The sequence below is a fragment of the Coloeus monedula genome, assembly GCF_965178545.1.
Source record: "Coloeus monedula genome assembly, chromosome: 4".
Classification (NCBI taxonomy): Eukaryota; Metazoa; Chordata; class Aves; order Passeriformes; family Corvidae; genus Coloeus; species Coloeus monedula.
In genome coordinates, this window is record NC_138784.1 from 24,706,193 (window position 1) to 24,726,386 (window position 20,194).

General features: G+C 54.4%; 1 protein-coding gene across 1 annotated transcript; it reads right to left on the reverse strand.

Annotated features, from left to right (window-relative positions):
* Positions 1–3,407: 3,407 nt before the first annotated feature.
* On the reverse strand, positions 3,408–18,806 carry CARD10 (caspase recruitment domain family member 10). Its single transcript, XM_082280867.1, has 21 exons — positions 18,714–18,806; positions 16,554–16,772; positions 16,193–16,330; positions 15,522–15,847; positions 13,508–13,690; positions 13,009–13,164; positions 12,774–12,899; positions 12,425–12,625; positions 12,194–12,331; positions 11,351–11,466; positions 11,067–11,107; positions 10,300–10,420; positions 9,642–9,822; positions 8,699–8,822; positions 8,106–8,346; positions 7,737–7,806; positions 7,298–7,397; positions 6,816–6,974; positions 4,748–4,869; positions 4,021–4,136; positions 3,408–3,790 (listed from the first exon to the last, which is right to left on the reverse strand). The coding sequence occupies exons 1-21, from the start codon at positions 18,718–18,720 to the stop codon at positions 3,583–3,585; spliced, it is 3,093 nt and encodes a 1,030-aa protein (XP_082136993.1). The 5' UTR covers positions 18,721–18,806; the 3' UTR covers positions 3,408–3,582.
* Positions 18,807–20,194: the final 1,388 nt, after the last annotated feature.

Consider the following 20,194-nt stretch of genomic DNA (forward strand, 5'->3'; position numbering starts at 1 on the left):
GTACATAGAGACAACAGCCCAGGACGGGGGATGACATCCATACCCCCACCTCAGCTTCCCTGTGCAGCAAGAGTGGGGACAGCAGGATGGTAGTGCTCTACATAAGCTGCCGAAATCAGAGCGCCTCCTCAGGGAGCGACAAGCTGTGGGCATCCAATCTCAGCATGCCAAAAAAATAAAAATAAAAAGTAATAAGTTGGTGCATTTTGGCAGGGGTGTGGAAAAGGGCACCCTGCCCCATGCACATGTCAGATCATGGAGCCTTAGAAAAGAGGGGCAGGGCAGCCTGCCAGGGTCCCTCTGTTCCACACTCCCACCGTGCGTCCAGCCACAGACACTGCCCAGGCACACAGGGAAAACCTCCCTGCAGGGCTAAACCCATGTGCTCAGTTTCTCCAGGTCTCAGACACACACTTTCACACCACCCCTGTCCCTGGCTACTTTTTTCTTTTGTAAGGAAGAAACTACTGAATCCACTTCTTCCTCCTTCTCCCCTGTATTTCTCAGTCTCCTGCCTTTCCCTGAAGCAAGAACATCTCAAGAGCATCTCCCATATCCCTTTGGAGGGTCCCTGCAGGTTTTATTTTTAGATCCCTTTGAATACTGATACTTTCTTACACTGATTTGGGGCACAGGGGGAGTCATTCACCTTCAGGCCTTAACATTACTGCAGGGATGTGAACCTGGTGTGACTGGGATTGCTCACATGGCTGGCCACTGCTCCTGAACCAGAAATTAACCTCCCTGAGTGCTCCAGCCACATGCCAGCAGCCTCAGGCACCTGTAAAGGAAGCTTCTATAGCTCCAAGGCATCCTGCAGCACCTCCCAGCTCTGGCTTAGGAGATCATTTGGGAGGCACAGGTGGAACACAGGCACAGGATCATTAGTGATGGCCCCAAAAGACATTACAAATCCTATTCAAAGCTAACTCGTACAGAGCATGGTCCCAGGAAACTGCTGGGGCAGGGGGCCACTGTGGACAGTGCTGGTGACTTCCCAGAGTGACACATGTGCCACCTCGACAATCCCCTCCCTGGAGGGAGAAATCTTGCTCTCAGTGACTCTTTACAGGGTTTGCACAAGGCTGTTACAGCTGGTAATTGGTGCCCAGGGCTGCTAATTGCACTGTGCCAGTTACCTAACCCGTGACTCATTCCTCCGAGCAGGCAGCCACCCCCCTAGGAGGTAAAAAGAAGGTGGGCTCCGGTGTGCAGGGCAGAGAGGGTCATTTATGTTTGCCCTGGAGCCCTCTGCCCCACTTTTCACCCGTGTCCAGAACAAGTTAAGGCTGGATTTTGAAAGCCTCAGGGGACAGAAACTGGATAAAGAGAGAGCCTGGAAGAAGCCTGGGAGCAGGAGAGGCAGTGCTGCCGCTGCTTGGGTAGCTGGGCAGTGCCAAGCTGCCCCCAGCAACCTTGTTTGCCACCCTTTCCCTCTGGTTAGCACTTCGCTGGGTCATCAGCACTTGATACATGATTCTTTGGGGAGGGAGCAAGTGCTAAGCTAGAAGTGCATACCCAAGGTGGAGGGGCTGCTTTTAACCCCCTTCAGCCTAGGCCATAGGGCTGGGGCTGGCTCCCAGTGCCAACAGGGATACGAGGAAGTTTCAAGCCCTGAGTCACAGTGCCTCACACACAGTGTTTTCCCTCAATACTCAAGTGCTACTTTTTTCTTCCCCCCACAAAGATGCAAATTCCAATCTCCAAATCCATGACAGGGTGAATGGGAGCTTGTTTTGGGACTTGTCTTCTCATCAGCTCAACAAGAATCCCACTTTGTTTGCCTGCAGGGCAAGCACCCTCCCAGGGGACTGGCTGTGCTGGGATGCTCAGGCTGCATCCCCTGGAGTGGATGTCACTTGGGAGCTTTCATCTGGAGCCCTGTGTATGCCAGCTCCCCCTTCCCTGAGAGAAGAGTTGCATGGCTCCAGGGCAGAGCGAGGACTTTGCTCTACATTTTAGTGACTGCAAGTTAAAATCTTCATTTTCTTTCCTCCCCCCTTCACTCTCGTCCTCATAAAAGACACAGGCAACTGGTTTAGAGCCTGAAATAACACCTCACAGGGGACCCATGAAGATCAGCAAGGTAATCTTTGCTCAGAGCTTCACAAGTGCATGGCACCAGCAGGGCCAAACCACAGAGGCAAGGAGGACACAGAGAGGACCTGACTGGTGCTGGTTGCCCATCTTCTCCCACTGAGCCCAGAACCAGCAGACTCTGCCTGACCTCATGCCCCACAAAGCTTCCCAGCGCCACAGACTACCTGTTCCTCTGGCAAGCCTCAGGAAAGACCACCTACCACCACAACCACCACCTCTCCACACCGTGGGTATCCTGGCACCCCTTTCCCATGGCATCTGATAGCAGTGGCTGCATAGCAGGATTCAGGACCATGCAGCATAAGTGAGCACTGCTGTGGCTACCCAAAGCCCCATCTTCCCCCTGCCAGAGTCTGAACTCACTCTTGGCCCCATGTCAGGGTGAAAACCCCACTTGCAAGGGCATTGTCCCCCTTTCTCCTAGCAGCATGGCTGGGCTCAGTCTCCTTGTTGTCCCCCAGGAGGGTGAGGTAGCTGGCTTGTCAGTTCAGGCTAACCAAGGCATGGAGGGATGCAAAGCTCTAGGGACCCCAGCCAGACACAGTTCAAAACTCAAGTGAGTGTTTCCCTGACTTCCCTAAAGCACCCTGACCAACATCAGTGCTGGGGAAAGGCAAAGGATTGAAAATCAGGTGCTATGTAGAAAAGAGGGGACTTAGTGTGGGGCACACTTAGCCTGTCTCTCCCCACACTTCTTGATGCCCTACAACAGCAAAGGCAGTGCTCCCTCCTTCCCCTGGAGGGCTGGGCAGTTGGATCTCACCTAAAGGAGGAGAAAAACATCCCATCATGCATCACTCATAGCTCCCCAGTAACACACAAGCCCACAGCCTGCCACCCATTCCCATTATGAATGGTATTTAATTCCCCTTTACAGGCAGTTTGCCAATAAAAGGCTCCATTAATAATTTACAAGCAATAAAGAGTACAGCTCCTGTAAAATAAGGGTTTGTTGCAACCTTAGTGTCACTCCAGCCGCCGTAGGTCACAGGCATATGAGCCATGCTCCCTGTGCCTTGGGGCCGGAGGCGAGGTAGATGGGAAGAGAGGACCCAGAGCACACAGTGCCACCAGGCAGGGGAGATGGTGGTGACAGGAGAAGAGCTTCAAACATGTGTGAGAAACGCTCCTACACAGCCTGATCCCACACAGCTCCCCTACATTCCCTGTCTGTCAACCTGACCGCGTACAAGGGCAGCCCATGGTGACCGGGAACAGCCCACAAGGGTGGTTTCCACCATGATGGTGGAAGATGTCTTTCCAGTGAAATACAGAAAGCTCAGACAGGGGAGGCACTGTGTGTTACTTCCTGGCTCTTGGTGGCCCTCCAGAAGATGAGAAAGGCTACCCTGGGGGGCCTTTGCTGCCAGCATCCCCTCAGGGAGGAAGAGCACGCTACCTGGAGGGGCTTGGGAAGGCAGAGACTTCTGAGAGCAGCTCTTGGGGACAGTAGGTGTCAGTAGCCGCTCTGCCACCCCCAGCTCAGTCATCGCCCTCCTCCATCCACAGTGGGCGGGCTTGCTCCTGGAAGATGCATCCACGAACCACCTTGGGCAGCTCCTCCACGTGGTTCCAGGCATGGGGCTCCACGCGGGCCCAGGAGCACGGCAGGGTGTGGAGAGCCCGCTCCACACCACGGCACACCTTCAGCACTTCCGAGTCCCGCTGACCCGCCTTCCCCAGCAAGCTCCTGGGGAAAACACAGGGACAAACATTACCCTTGGCATAAGCAGGTGGGGCAGCAAAACCACCCAGGAACGCCCTCACACCTACAGAAAGCCAATTAGTCCCCTCAGAGAGCCAACCCCAACACACACATCCAGTGCTCTCGCCTGATCCGCCTTCTGTCTCTGAACAGAGACAAGGGCTTCTCTCTCCTCCCATGATGCCCTCCATCCATGCCACATTGCCTTTCCTCACCTGAGTCCTCTAATGTTCTTCTCAGTGACCTCAACATGGATAACGATGGGGTATATTTCACTTTTAATTAGATCCCTCACACCCTCAAATCCCAGCTCTAGCAGGCAGTGTTTATTCTGGAAAAGAAATAGAATAGATTTACTGATTTAAATGGAGAAAAAATAACCCCAGCCCCTGACAGTTACATTAAATCAAACCCCATACTGTGCAATATCATTGCTTTTCCAATACTAATTCCATTAAAAATGAGATTTATGGACAGCGCCAATAGAGACGGGGAGAATTAAAGAGCAGGGTCACCCACTCCATCACTGCCAATCCAACCCAAGAGCTCACTGGACCCCACTCTCAGTCACAGCCCATCTTCACATCCCGTTTGTCATTGCTGTCACCCACAGCCTCACATTTCTGCTCTGAGCAGAGCTGTTGCCACCTTGGTGAACATGAGGAATGAGAGAGCAGGGAGGTCACTTCTGAGTATGGCATGTCCCACTGACTCCCCCACAAATCCCCATCTGCCATTTATTTTATGTGAGCTCATCAGAGACTCAGGGAAACGTCTGTACCTGCTGTTCCACAACCTAAAATACTCTCTGAATTACACAGGCCCCAAACAAGCAGCTCCTTCTCTATCACCACACCGCTCTCCCTCTTCCCCCTCCTCTCCTCCGGTCTGAATGAGGTGTCCCATCCTGGCCCTTTGTCCCCACACCAAAAGCCTCAGCACCTTTTCCATCGCCTCCCGGATCATGCGGATTCGTCCACTCTCCCTCTGGTCCTGGGGGGCAGCTCTAAACACAGGGTGCTCCTGAGCATTGGTTGCACTGGGATCCCCTCCTGCCAGCTTCTCTGCAAGCCAAGAGGAGATAGGAAGAGGGGGATGTCAGCCCCTTGTCCCTCTTGCACAGCTTTCTACCTCAGATCCCACACATTTACTGCTGCGCTGGTGCTTATCAAGTCTGGTGTTTATGGATTCTGGAGAGCAAGTCTAATTATACAACATCACACATTGGCATAGATCTCCTGCAGCTTTCTGGTAGGGAACAAGTGAGAGATCACAGCTGAAGACACCTTGCATGGCAAGAACAGCACCTTGTGTTGTACCACAGCAGCCTAAGCTGGCTCACAGACATTATCCACCCACTGCCACACTGTCCCAACCCCTCCCTAACAGAGTATGGCAGAAAAATAACCACTTTATCTTGCCAGGTGGGTTTTCTGCAGGGTTTGAGAGCTACACAGGCTTATAGACGGCTCCTGTAAGTGAGCAGCACGGCTGGGGAAGCAAGAGGAGTGGGTGTATCCTGGGAGAGCGGGAGGAAAATGGGGACGAGTTGAACCTCCTTTTGCTGGTGGCAGGCTGAGCCACCTTCCCTGCTCACAGGCAGGACAGCAGCCAGTGCCAGGAGAGCAGCAGAGCTGATGCTGTGACAGAGAACTGGGGGCAGAGCTGGCTGTACAGAGCTGCAGCATGGTCAAAGCAATGGCCAAAGCAAGGACTGCCAGGTGCCCCTGGCACAATACACACACCCCCAGACCTGGCTTGGGAGCCACAGCCCCTGCAGCCCAGTGTGGCTGAGGCAGGCGCCAGGCTTTACCTGCCCACCACGCTGCTCTAGGCAGCTGCCCACACTGCCACAGAAACATGAGGAGGGATAATAAAAAGGCTTTTAGGAGCTGCTTGTCCCTAAGATAGAAATAAAGTAATATTTTTAGCAGAAGGCATGTCCAGAGCATGCTCCAGTTGTCCCAGGGCTCAGGCCGGCTGGGCATCCTCTGGTGGCACAGGTGTTTCTCAGGTAGACCTGGATCCTGCAAAACCATGTTTCCTTTGCAGGCAGCAGACTCCCATGGAAGATCAAATGAAAATACAGGCAGCAAACAAAAGAGAAATGGCTTGGGGCTCATGGATTATTTTTCTTCCCTTGCAGCAGGCAAAACTGGCAGGGGACAAGGAGTTTTTGCCCTCAGTGTAAATTCCCAGTCGCAGTAAAAGCTTTGAAGCAGGTCCCCGTGCAGTGTGAGGGGGACCCTGCAGAGGGCTCAGCAGGACAGGATATATGGCCAAGTCACTCAGCTGAGAAGTCCAGCGGCCAAAATTTTCAGAGCCATCCTTCAGCAAACCAGAGATTTTTCACTACCTCCATCATTACCTCGCAAACAAATAAACCAACTCATTTGTCAGTCCTGCAGTTGGCAAAGGGAGCACTCTAAACACCGGGAAAAGAGAGCACCAGAGAACTGAGGAGGAAGGAGGAAAGAGGGAGTTGTCCTTCCTGAACATTCCCTGTGGGAGAAATGCCCTTTCCCCTTCAGCCATGTGTCAGCCTCACATCTACTGGCAGAAGAAAGGAGATAACAGCACTAAGGTTGAATGCTTCCATTCCTGGGCAGGAAGAGCTGGATGAAGTCAGCCTGCAGATCCCACATCAGCCAGGGTTTTCATGTCTGGGAAGAGCCACCCAGAGCAGCAAGGCAACACTACACCACCACCCACTCAAGGGAAGGGAGAGGATCCTCATGCCTCAGGACCCAGAAGTGAGGGCTGGCTTCCCTGTGAGCCACAGGGATAGGACACAGTTAGAAATAGCAGGGAATATCTTGCAGACACTCAGCCCAAAAAAGTGACCTGTTAACAGGTATTACGTGGGAAGACTGAGAGATTCCCACACTTTCCCACGAAAGGGAGATCTCTCACGTGCTTTCCGAGACTCCCATGAGACCGTAACTCAAACTTCCAAGAGAAGAGCAACTCTTCACCGAATTGGACTGACCAACCACTCACTGCTGCCTACCTGCTGGGCACACATGGAAGTCCAGGCGAGAGGTGGGCAGGTCCAGCAGGTTCCTGATGAGCCGTGGTGCAATGCAGCTTGGGGACAGCACCACGGGACGGGGTGTCTTGACCACCACAGGGCGCACCAGGCTGTAAGGCTTCAAGTTCGTGTCCGGGTCTGGAAGACAGCAATGAAGAAGAGAAAGCCAAAGGTGAAAACATGGGAGACCAGGCCAGCCTACAGTCCATCCAATTCTTCTGTACCACCCCCTCCTCATCCTGAATCAGGGAGGTACCTACCAAACCGTCTTATGTCCCAGGAAAGACCCTACCCTGGCTACAACACTCACTCATGGACAGATATCCTGGATGTAGACCCCCTGCCCATTTTCTGTGACTCCCTTGAGTTACACAGCAGTTTATTCTCCACAAAAAGTTGGATGACCAGGGGACAACTGGGTCTGCAAGGGTGACAGGACAGGCACAGGGCTAGCAGCTCACCTGAGCAGGGGTCCAGCCACAGCTGCTGAGGGGGCTGTTCTGTGCTCCTCTGTGGTTTGGATTTCACCAAGCGCAGTTGGCCCAAGGCCCGTTTCTTTAGCTGAGGAGAAAGTGAGGGCAATTAGGCTGAGAGCACTGACCTTTTCACACACGTGCAGAACTGGCTGCAGAACACCCTCTGGCAAAAAGGATGGAGCACCCTTACAAAGAGCAAGGGATTGGCTCTGCCACCCATTAGGTTCAGTCTGGGAAGTAGGGAGGTGGTAGAAAAGCAGCCACAGAGAAGTAACACTGCCTGGGCTAAAAGTTTTGCTTGCTAACCCATCTGCCACCTCTGTAGGAGTTGGTTTACCAGCAGAGTGGGGCAGGTTGTATCTGAGGTGGTGAGATGGCCATGGGCACACACACACGGCTCTCATCACCTGCTTCCTTGGCTTACGTTATTTCTGTGGCCTCTCTGCTGCCCAGGCATCTGGTGCTTCTCCTGGATCTTCAAAAGCTGATGAGCCCTGAAAAGACAAGGAGCTTGCACTCAAGCAACTCCAGAAGCCCCCAGGGACCATAGCCTGCTGGGATCCTCTTCACCAACAGGTCCCACAGACCTGCTGAAGCATAGGCATATCAAAGCCCTCACTCAACCTCCCAGTCCCTCAAGGGCTCCCAAACACTACCACACTGGTCCCCATACAATCCTTAGTCATCCCACACCATCGAGAGGCCGGTCTGCACCCCCCGGGACTTCTAGGGGATGGTCAGCACAGACAAACGGGGCGGGTACCCCAGGTACATCCCTCCTCACGCTGGTTACCTGCTGTAGTTGGGCACTGTGCCCTTGTCCAGGTCCCGCACGGTGAAGGGATCGACGCGCGAGCAGTACCACTCCAGGCGGCCTCTGTGCATGGTGTCCGTGACGTGCAGGATCTCCCGGCGCTTCACGCACAGCGCGTAAGGGTCCGACGGCTCCAGGAGGGACACGTTGGTGCGGACGTAGAACGAGTCTCCAGAACATTTCTTCCCCTCCTCCAGGGCTGCCCGCAGAGGCTGGTATCCTGGAGCACAAAACACGGGTCACCACAGGTGGGGACACAGCAGACAACGGTCACCGGTAAGGAAGCCAAGTCGCCAGCACAGTTGTGATGCTATGGATTGGGGTGGGGGGGCAGAGGAGGCAAACAGACAGAAGGTCTGTACCTCTGTCCCGTAACTCAGAGGATGCACAAGTCACACCAGACAGGGAAAGCTACTGGAGCTACAGCCAACCCCTGTGTCAGACATGGTGGCCTAGGACCAAACAGGAGAGGAGAGAGAATAACTGAGATTTATCTCCAGGTCTGGGTGGAGAGTCTAGAAAGGGAGGCAGAGAGCTCAGGCTCAAAGGAGACCCAGTTGCCAGCACCTTACCTTCTAGGTCGAGCTGAAAGATGAGACTAGAGGGCTCATCCCAGTGCAGCAGGCTCAGGTAGGCAACCTCCCGTGTGCAGTTCTCCAGGGAAAGCACCTCTTCCTTCAGCGATGGCACCCTCAGCTAGCAAGGACCCGATGCCGTTAGACCTAAGGGCTGGAAGAGCATGCACCCCCCAGGCTCCCTCACCCATTAGGGTTACACAAAAGGTGTTACAGAGCGAGGCAGGTCTGGGAAAAACTGTATCTGAGGGCAAGGCATCCTCAGTCTGCCTCTGGCTCCCTCCTCTGCCTCTGAAATACCTGCTGCCAGCCATCACCCAGCCTGGATGGTGGGCTGTCATGAAAGGAAACGTGTGTGTGCATGAACATGTGTGGGAGCGGGAGCACTGGTTTGTTTTCAGTAACAGGTGGGACATTAATTCAAGTAGTGCAGCTGTATTTCAAGTGGTGTCATTCTTGGCAAAACAAATGCCCTTCCCTCCCTCCAGGAGCTTTCTTCAGAGCAATTATTCTCTAAAGCTCAGGAGGGTCACAAAGGCCTGAGAAAACTTGCTCCAGAATTGATTGCTTTGCAATGGGCATGTGCAGGATGCAAACTGCTCTGAAAAACTACAAGGTGACAGACAACTCGAGGGACACAAAGCCGTACTGGCACCTTAATCGTGTGACTCCTTTTTGTTTCTCCCTTCCCACAGCTCGAGGAAGTGTTTCAGAAGGTCTTGGCATTTTTATACGCACAGGTACACTCGAGTGCCATGAGACCTGGGTGGGTATTTGTGCTGTGTAAAGCTCTAGATAGGGAGCAGTCCTGGAAAATAAAAGAAACTGAGGTGGACTTCAAGCTGGGTAGAGATCAGCTTGCACTGGGGATCACTCCACACTCCTTGCATCATCCCAAGTGCTTTGCAAACCCTCAAAGTGAGCCCATTCCCCGACTCACCTCAATGAGCCGGCACCCTTCCCTGAGTCCTGCTTTTTCAACCCGTGAGCCTGGCTTGACCCACTGGACATAAATTCCTGTCCTGTTCCCTCCAAGGATGGAGATGTCTGCTCCGAGCCTCTTCTCCTGGGGTGAGGGGTTGCTGGGATGACCCACACTCGTGAGCTGTACCACTAGTGACCTGGCAAGGAGAAATGCCAAGTCTGGCAACTGAGGTTGACTGCCTTTGCTAAGAGCCAGTCCCCCATGCCTTGTGTCCAGCTACAGGGTCTTTACTGCAGCACAGAGCTCGTGACTCACAGCATGCCCATCACCAGGGCACACAGACCTCACAAAGCCCCACAGGCCCTTCTATCCGACCAGCCCCATCAGCAAAGCCAAGCTGGGCTCCCACAGTCCTTCCCTACTTGGACAGACACGTGTCCAGCCCAGAGCAACATCCCCACCCCTGCCATAACAAATAGGACAGTGCAAAAAATTGAAGTTCTTCTAGGAAGCAAGGACTATAGGATCTTCATTTCTCTCCTCTCCCACTCGTGAGAAAGAGCCTGCAGTGGGAGGGGCAGAAGGGAAGGGTCTCCCAAGCGTGGTCCCTGGCACCACAAAATGTCCCCTCAAGCACCACCACAGAGTGCCCAGCTCAGAGACCAGCAGTCACCTCCTGGTGACCTCCTTGCGTCTGGAAAGTGTGGACAAGCAGATCTCCGACTTCACCCTGGTGTACGTGCTGCTGGAAGAAGAGGAGAAGGCCCCCAGCAAGGTGCCAGCAAAACTGCTGCCTAGGAGAGAGCAAAACGGAGAAGGAGCACTTCACCTGTACTAACGCTGCAGGGAGCTCGTGTTCTGGGGGTGGCAAGGGTCTGCCATCCTCCCCTGGCCATTTTCTAGCATCTGACTGGGAAACTGAGGCTGCAGGGAGGCTTTGAATGGTCACCCTCAAGAAAAGCGTTTCCCACATTGCCAAGAACAAGCAAATCTTTGTTCCCTTCATCAGCACTTCGGCCAGAAGGCAGCAGTAGCCAGGGCCACCTGGATGTGCTCAGAGATCAGCCACCAGCACCCACCACAGGGCCTGCCAGCACCAGGAGCTTCACTCCGGGAGACTTAGAACCCATGACAGCAGATGAAGGGACTATCCAATAACACCCCAGGGCAAAGGTATTTCCCTGTTCTATTACCTACTCCCCTCAACAGCTCTCCATGAGTCAAACAGAGCTGATACAAATAGCTCCCTGCCTCTGCAGAGGAAAAGCCAGCTTTTCCAGCTACTGTGCCTGACAGAGGGTCCATAGTACCATGCTACAGGTGCAGAGCCCTTGCAGTGAGCTGTACAAACCAGAGGGGTGAGGGAGGGTCAGTTGTCCAACCCCTCTCCCCACAGCCACCACTTCTTTTTAGCTAAGCCCATTGAGGAAAGCCTTGTACCTGTTGCATCTTCCATGCTGCTAAAGGAGCCACAGGACAAGCTACAAAGGAGACACAAAATGGATCTGTAAGGTAGCAGCTTCTCCAAAGACTGTTTGCACCCCGTTCTCAATCTCAGCTCCACAGACTTCCTCACCACCCCCAAGCACCCCTGCAGCCACCACACAGCTCTCAGCCAGCCTTCCCACTCTGTTCCCACTCCAGGTTCTCTCCTAATCCTGCCAGGCAGCTCTCCCTGGACCCCACAAACCCCACAGAGGAGACAAGCAGCCCCCAGCAATCACCTTTTGTAGGGCATGCATCTCTCTTCCCGCTGCCGGCGGAGGATGGAGCCGATGCAGGGAGGGAAGGGGAAGGTGGAAAGGCGGTTGATATCCTTCTCGCTGTCGGGAGTCACATCCTTGGGCAGAGTGAGAGACATGCTTGCTAACATCAACACCCAGCACCACTTCTCCCCTCCCTTCAGGCCAGGGGGGCACATAGCTCCTTGGCTACCACAACCCTCTTTAGGATACTCCACATCCCTCCAAACTCCTAGGGGCACCTTGTTCTCCCAAGCAGATAGCTCAGCTAGGGATCCATGGCACTGCATCAACATCTTTTTGCAAAGTACAAGCTGCAGGAGAAGTAGCAGGTGAAGAAACTATCCAACCCTTGTCCTTATATTTCTGTTTTAGCCACCACACACCCAGAGGTGTGAGTAACCCTGCCCATTTCAGGGTGCTCTGGGATGACAGTTCAAGGAGTCAAAGGAAAGAACCTGACTCCCTTAAAAACAACACGATGCTGCTACAGGGCTCAAAAGAGCCTGGATTTCTCCTCCAGCTTGTGTAGATTAAACAGCATTTTGGGAAGGATAGCATCTTACATGAGGCTGTTGATTTCTAGAGTGTCGTATGGGATGAAGAGTTTTGCTTCCCCCTCTTTGCCACGTTTTGGGGCAGCACTGGCTAGTTTGTTAGAGACTGAGAGAGCAATGCTTTGCACCCGAGATCAGCTCACACCTTACACACCACCCCATGGCCAGTCTTCCACCAAGAACTCCAACTCCAATGCCTGTGTGCCTCTCCTGAGCAGTGTCTCTGCTGGCCTCATCTGAGGCCAGCCTCACGTGGTCAAGCACTCACCATGCTCTGAATGGCTGAATCCCCCGGGAAGGGAGTAACAGAATTCCCCAGAGTATCCATGAGTCCATTCGTAGGGTTGTCTATGAGGCTCCAGGTGCTGCTGAGGTTGGAGCAGAGGGAGTAGGAAGAGCTGCACATCTGGGAGAGAAGGGACTCCATCATCCCATTTGCATCCCCCAGAAATCAGTCCTGACCCCTTTGCCTTCCCTCTTGCCCCTTCTTTCTAGCCACCCTCACCTTGCTGAGGCTGCGGCCACCTTGGCACCGCTGCAGCTGTGCCTCTAGCGTGCTGTTCAGCCCTTCTGCCTGGCTCAGCTTGCTTAGGAGCTCATCCCGCTCCTCCTCCAGGGCCCGCACACGTTTGCGGTACTGGTCCTTCTCGATCAGGCTCTGGGAGTATTGCAGCTGCACCCCATCACGGCTCTGGATGGCCTGCAAGGAGCCAGACTGAGAGCGAGAAAAGGCACAGAACTGTGCTGCTAATCCACACCTCCCACCCTGGCATGGCTGGACAAGATCTGCTGGGGAAGGAGAGGGTATCCAGAACCCTGTTCCTGCTGGGAGGTGAAAAGCAATCTACCTGGTCCCGCTCTTTCTCGATCTCCTCCAGCTGCAGCAGCACTGTGTTCATACGGTGCTTGTAGAGATCACAGTCCTTCTGCAGAGTCCGGTATTTGAGCTGCAGATCTTCCACCTCCTGGAGGTACTGGTAACAGCAAGCAGCGAGCATTAGCCTTCCTGAAAGCACCTGCTTTACAGCCCCCTCCCAGGCCCTGCTTGGTGTGCAGGGACAGGGGCAGTGATGAATGCTCTACCTTATCCCTCAGTTCTTCAGCCCACTGCAGCTCATTCTGCAGGGAGTTGAGTTTCTGACAGAGATCCTGCCGGTCATCTTGGGCTTCCTTCCAGTCATGCTCCAGGATGTCCAGGAGGATCTGCTCAGAGCCTGGCACTGGGCCCTCACCAGGTGTCTAGGAGGTGAGAGGGTACCGTCACTGCCCCACAAGCACCCAGGGAGCAACAGACTGGGGCAGTGACTGGCACAACTGCCATCATCATCCTGCATCAATCTGCTGTGCACTCCAAGGCACAAAGTCACACTTGTGAGCACAACCAAGAATTACAGGGCTGGAAAAAAGCACCTGTCACTACCCAGACACAATGGCAGGCACCACAGCCAAGCAATATGCTCAGAGGATGGGACAGGCCAGCCCAAAACAATGATTTCCCCATCTTTCCAGTGGCTATGTAAACAGCACTGCAGGTGGCCCAGGAAAGCAAGTGACCTGGAGCCTGGCCTGCCCTGGGAGGTACCTGCAACATGCCCTGCAGCTCCTGCAGCGATGCCGTGAGCCGCTGGTTCTCAGCCCACAGCTCAGACACAGTGTCGGGATGGCCCCGCTCCTCAGCCTCTCGCTGGGGCGGTGCAGATGCCTGTTTCCGCAGCAGGCTGCACTCCTCCTCCAGGCTGGACACTTTGCATTTCAGCTGGTCCACCTGAAACCCAGGGACAAAACAGTCTGACACACACCTCCTCCTTATCAGGAGAGTGAAGCAGAGAAGGTGCTGAGAAGAAAACAGGTCTGGAGGCGAGTAAGGCACAGGAGGCAACCACAGGCAGCCATGTGAAGGAGTATCCTACTGCTGGGCCAAGGTTAGCAGCACAGCTGCACACAAAAGCTTCTCCCTCAGGGAAAGGAGGAAGATGCACTTGCATAAGCACATTCAGGATCTTCTCTTGGTGCAATAACTTTCTTGCTACCCTGGGGCACCCACGGTGGAGCTGGCCTTGATCATGGGTGGACATGGGACCTCTGGTCCAGGGCCAGCAGCTGTGAGTATCTCAAAGACTCCTAGAACAGCTAAGAAACAAATCCACAGCAGAAAAATCCACTGGAGGCTATTCAGTGTGGGGAGACCACCTCTGGCCTGGGAGGTGTTTGAGGTTCAAGCTGCTGGAGGCTGCAGCGTACCATGGGGGCATCATCATTCCCTGGCCTGGTCTCACACTCCTCCACCAACATGTCACGGGAGACAGAAGAGGTCAGGGACTTTTAAGAGTAAGAGAGGTCCTCCCAGACATGTAATGACTGATTAGATTGATCAGAGAACCAGTTTCACAGGTAAGTAAGGCTTTGAGAAGAAATGGGGTGGCAGAAGCCTATCAAAGCCACCAAGAAGCACTGCCAAAATTGCCAAGAAGGGATTCAGGAACTGAATTACTTCTGTGAATCTGCCCAAAAGACCTAGAGTGACTTTTGGGGACCAGACACTTCTGGAGTGAAGAGTCAGGAGGGGAAGGCAAGCTGAGACGCTGCTTCCAGGGGGATTTCTTCAGTGCACAGTTACCTCCAAGTGATTCACCTCCCTGCTCCAAAGAGGCCCAGGGGAGCTGGCATTGGCAGGAATACCAGAAAAAAGGTAGGGGAGGATCCCAGCACTGGCAGAACAGAATGAGGTATGAAAGGTAACCACAAGGCTGTGTGAAAGGTCCAGGCCCAGACTGGTAGGGGGAATGCCAGGAGGCAGCAGAGCACTTAAAAATATGGGTTATTAATAGGTTCAAGGTAGGGCTGTCCTTGCCCAGGCAGGAAATGGATGCATGTTTGCTGGAGGTGAGAGCTTGGCAGCTGGAGTGCAGTGTCACGAATTCCTTCAGCTATGCAGGGCATGAGTCTAACCAACGTCATGAGAGACATGAGGAGGCGGTAGGGAGTGGCAGGGGGGATGGAGGCTGGGCCAAAAGGCTCCTAAAGCTCAGCAAGGTAGGCTGGGCAGCTCCAGGCGGCACACACGCACCCAGCGTGGGCGGCTGCACTGCCACCAGCCTCACTAGAGAGAGGAAAACGCAAACCCTTTAAGGGGGAAGAAGTAAATATAAACACACAGCTGGACAGAGTGAGCTGCCTGCCGCCTGCCTGTGCTGCCAGAGAGCAGAGCAGGCAGCACAGGGCAGCCAGCACAGGCAGGAGCACACAGGGTATCTTGTGGTGCCAGCAGCCAGGCTGAGAGTCAGCGGATGCCAGGGAAGGCACCAGCCCTGCCTCTGGCTCCTCTAGGTGATGTACCCTCAACTACATCAGCTGGCAGGAGCTGGTGATGTATTCCAGCTGCTCCTGGGCCGTGGTGAGCCTCCTGCACTGTGCCCATGTCTCAGCAGGGCACATTTCCATCCCGAGCAGGGCAGGATCCCCCAAAACACATCCTGTGTGCCATCAGCTCCTTCATGCTCACAGGCTACCACATGTGGACATCCGCGTGCATCCCTCTCGGCCGTCAGACTCCCAGCACGTCCCACTGCCCACCCTCGTGCTCCCCAGCATCCTACCAGCAGCTGCAGGTCCCTGCTCCGCAGCACGGCCACGTTCTTCTCCTCGCAGAGCTGCGCGTAGCGCATGGCCATCATGTAGTTCTCATCCTTCAGCCTCAGCAGCTCCACGCTGTTGGAGTCCCACTCCTCTCTCAGCCGCTGGCAACGCTCCTGCACCTTCAGGAGCTCCTTCAGCTGCTGCTCCAGCCGGACCTGCTCCTGCTCCAATGCCTGGTTTTTCACCTGGAGCTGGTGTTCCTTCAGCAGGTGCTCTTTCCGTTGAGCCCTCACCTTCTTCACCTCCATCATCAGGAACTGAGTTAGTCCCTCAGGGCCTTCCTCATCTGGGGAGAGACAAAGGAGAACCTGTTCCTGGCTGCTGAAACAGGGGTAACCCCAAGAAACAGATTTGCCCAATGCTCTGTTTTCCACCAAGAAGTGACAAGTTCTCCTGCAGGTTTGCAGCCCTTGTTGCCCCAGGCTTATGGCGCCCCAGGCTTATGGCACCACAGTCTTCACACCTGTGTATGTGGCCCCCTCTCTGCCAGTTCTAGAGTACAGAACTGTCAGGATTCCTCACACACCGGCAGCATGAACCTGGTTTTTACGCAGGCATGTGAACTTGCACAAATTTCTGGCCCTTCCCATGCAAGCAGCAGCTAAAAGGAGAACAGAGCACCTGCTCCTACCCAGGATCATAGAGCAGCGCTGGGCTGGTTCCCTCCCTGTGAGCCGTGTGTAGTGCTCTGGGTAATAAAACTCCAAGGATTCCAGGAAGGCTTCATAGCCTCGCTTTCCACGGCGCCGAAGGATGTCCATCAGGTAACCTGGAAGAACAGACAAAGGGCTAGGATTAATTCCCTGCAAAACAGAGAGAAAACTGAGTAGCCCAGCTTCATGATATGAAGGTAGCATCTCCACTGCAGAGCACCTCAGAGAACAATGAAGCTGAGGGAGCAGTGCAGTGTGTGTAGCACCCACTGTGTGTCAAAACCAGGTTATCCCCCACAAACCAGGCCCATCCAAGTGCAAGTTCGTGTCTTCTCCCACCTGTCCGGTTGCTCTTGCAAGGGAATCGGCACGAGTTCAGCACCTCCTCCTCATCCTGCTCATCTATGACGCGGCACTGGCGCAGGTACGGGGTGAGCTTGGCTGGGTTCAGGGAGCGGGTCAGCTGGTGTCGTGCGCTCTCGATCTTCTCCCAGATGGTGTCTTCTTCCTCCTCCTGCTCTGAGAGGCTGCTGGCTTGGAGAGACGCATTCTCCACAGCTGGAAGGATAAAAGGAAGGGATAAAATGATGAGGAACGATGGAGGAGCACAGGTAGAAGGCATGAGTAGGCATGGGAGAACAAGAGTCAAGGTATGATCCTGCAAATGATCCACTAGTCTTGCAAACAGGACTCAGATACATCAGAAAACATTTTACAAATAAATGGATCTATTTATCTAAAATAGATTTATCTGAAATTTATCTGTTTATCTAAAATACAGCAGGATCTTGAGTGTCCACCTAGAGCCTTGCATATGCAAAAGGCAAGCGGTGCATAAGAGAGTTAGACGCATATACAGTAGGAAGTCTAGAGAAGATACCATCTTCATCCCTCAAACATTCTGAAATCTCCCGAGCCATCACACACCTTCCCTTTTGTCCCATCCCTGAGAATGGGAAACTCTCAGGACCAAGAGTTTTCACAGGACATGCTTTCTCATACTTGGGGCTGGAGAGGATCCAGCAAATGAATCCATGGCACTGCGCACCAAGCACTGGTGACCAAACAAGTTCTCAAGGGCACCATCCCACAGAGAAGCTTGGCTACAGGTACTGGAATCAGCAGGTAATCACATGAGCATATCTTTCATGTATCTTCCACGCCGCTGTATGGAACCCTGAAAATATGTTGCAACAAGGCAAGCACTCTGCCAATGAAGTAAAGCACGAGAGAACCCCTCAAGTGAATGGGCCAAAACCTCTCAGAGTCATGGTGAACCTGCTCTTACAGTCCTACAAGCTGTGACGGAGCAGCTCTGTGCAATGTGCTCTCTCCCCAGCTATGGATCAACTCAGTGTTATCTATTTTCACTCAAGAAATGAAGTCTGCTTCACAGGCCAGCACAAATCCTTTCAGCTGTCAAGGCAAAGCACAGCAAAGATCTCCTGAGACTTAGAAGCCATCTCTCCTCCAACGTATGCATGGTTACCTGCTGCTCTGGTGTGCGCATTAAGTTCAGCTTTGGTACCCCAGGCACACGAACATTCCCAGGGGCAGGGCAGAAGTTCATGTTCCACAGGGGAAGGAAATGTCCTAGTCTTTTTCCTTTCTTTGGAAATTTGGGGGTGGAGTTCTGTTGTCGGGTTTTTTCATATCTCATGGTGCAAATTATATCATGCTATTTCAGACTGACAACCAGCACAACAAGGAGGATGGCTGAGAGAGCTGTGCAGAAGTTAATCCTCCAAATACAAACACAGGAGGCTTGGGGTCTGATGGATGAAAGATAGCAGGAATGGAGAACTGCTGACACCACAAAAGAAGCCCAAGCGTCCCATTTTCTGCACCGAAGAGTTTAGGACCCCAAATACAAATACAGACATGGATTGCTCTAGGTTGAATAAAAACAGTGCTTCTTGCAGAAATTGAACTCTCATTTGAGACTTTTGCCACATAGACACAAGTATGCTGGAGGACGACGCAACAGCAGGTCACAGAAGTTGAGCTGTTTCAAACTCCGCAGCAGATTTATCCCTTTAAGTCAAACTGTTTCTCCAAGAAAACTCAAGCCGGCTGTGCAAGCCGCGACCAGCTTCTCGGCAGGCAGGCTCGGCAGAGAGGGAAAGGGAGAGGGAAGGAGAGAAAGAGAGGGGAGGGGTGGGCAGAAGGTTCCAGAGCCGGTAGCCCCGCTCCCGCCCGGGGTGCCCCCCTCCCGCGGCGGGCGGAGGGAGCGCTTCCCTTTCGCCGGTCTGAAGGCGCTCTTCGAGAAATGCCGAGCCGGAGGCCATTCCCGAGGAGGTGGCTGGGGAAGAGGACAAGAAGCGCAGACATCCCCCCACCACCACCACCACCACCACCACCACCACCACTCCCGAGCCAGTGCAAAACTCACGCCCTGGGGCGATGCCGACGAGCAGCCGCCGCCTCCGCGGCAAAGGGGGCCCAGCGGGGCTCCGCCGCCCCCGGGACCCCGTTCCCGGACGGGGGCTCGCCCCTTACCTGCCATCCCCACTCCGGGCGGCTGCTCCCCGCTCCGCTCCGCTCCGCGCCGCCGCCTCTCCGCCCCGGCAGGTGTGTCTGAAGCGCCCTCCCCACCCCGCCGCACTTTCCCAACCTCTTTCCCTGCCTGCCTCCCTCTCTCTCTTTCCCTCCCTCCCTCGTCCAGCCGCTGGAAAGGAACCGGCAATCCCCGGGGCTATGGAGAGCCTAGCTCTGCCCACCTCCGGGGGTCGCGGGGGCATTCACCGGCGGGGCGGGGGCGGATCCCCTCGGCCCCTCCCGGTTTCTGAGAGTCTCCGGCTGCTGCTCACCTGAGCGAGCCGGAGAGGGGTTTTTCTCTGCGTGTGTCCTCTCCTTCTAACTCGCCTCGGTGCCCAGCCCCGGGATGGAGCTGCTCCCCGGAAGGATGTTGCTCGCCAGCCACTTCTCTTCCGAAACGCGCCCGGCCTCAGCCCCCGACAGACCGGCAGGGGAGGGGGTGCCCGGTTTGTCTGGGACCCTGCCCGGGCAGAATAGGGGTCTCCTCGGGCAAGGCGCAGCACCCCCCAACCCCCCTCCCCCCCCCCCCCCCGCGTTCTGCTGCAAAGAAGAGATTCATAAGGAGAGGTTTTCTTTGGTTCCAGGGCTGCAGAAATTGTAGCCAGACCACCCCAGGTGTAGGGCTGGTTCTGGATGGAGGGGGGATCCAAGCAAGGCGAAAAAATTGGGAGTGCTGGAAAGATGCCTGATCCAGGCCAAAAAGAGGTCCCACAGGCTAGGTTTTGGCCCCAGTCCTCAGCTGTGTCCGTGGGTGGAACTGGGTGTGGAGACACCCCAAGGCAATGTGATAGAGATGTACTCCAGGGCATGCAAGGGCTTGCAGCCTGGGCCTGACCCGGCACTGAGTTCCCCAGGCCAGAAATAGATGCTCGGAAGCCTTCCCCTGGTCCACGCGGCCACAGCAATCCCAGGAGTGGACCTGTGTGACCCCACAGCATCCCAAAGAATTTGCACAGAGTACCCTCCACACCTGCCATGTACTCAGTTGCCCAAATCTGTGCATACCATTGGACAAAGAGGGCTCTGGGAGAGATGGAATCGGACACCATGGTTCAATCCCAACATCAAGCCTCCCCCTTCAAGGCTAAGATGTTTTTCACTTTCTCTAGCAACCCTATTTCACTCTCATTTCATCACTCTCAGCTGTGTTTTACGAGCTTGATATTGCTCGTAAGAAATGGGAGTTCCAGGGTTCTCCCCAGGCTTGGAGTCAGCCCACAGGGTAGCCCAGAGTACTGCTGTGCATCCCTCCAGAGCTCTGAACACAATATGAAGGAGCCCTGCGTTGCTCCTGCTCCTGCCAACGCACTCCCAAAAGGGAGGTGCTCTCAGTACCCCACCACTGCAGTGTCTGACCCCACCTCTGCATGGAAATCTTTCTCTCCTCATTCACATAAGTGAGGAAGCAGAGGTATGAACGAGGCCCCCTTCCCTAAAAGATT

Coding starts and splice junctions, on each gene's coding strand:
- CARD10 (XM_082280867.1), bottom strand. Junction 12,626..12,773: donor TCGAGAAAGAGCGGGACCAG/GTAGATTGCTTT, acceptor GGCTCCTTGCAG/GCCATCCAGAGCCGTGATGG. Junction 8,347..8,698: donor CTTTCAGCTCGACCTAGAAG/GTAAGGTGCTGG, acceptor TTTGTGCTCCAG/GATACCAGCCTCTGCGGGCA.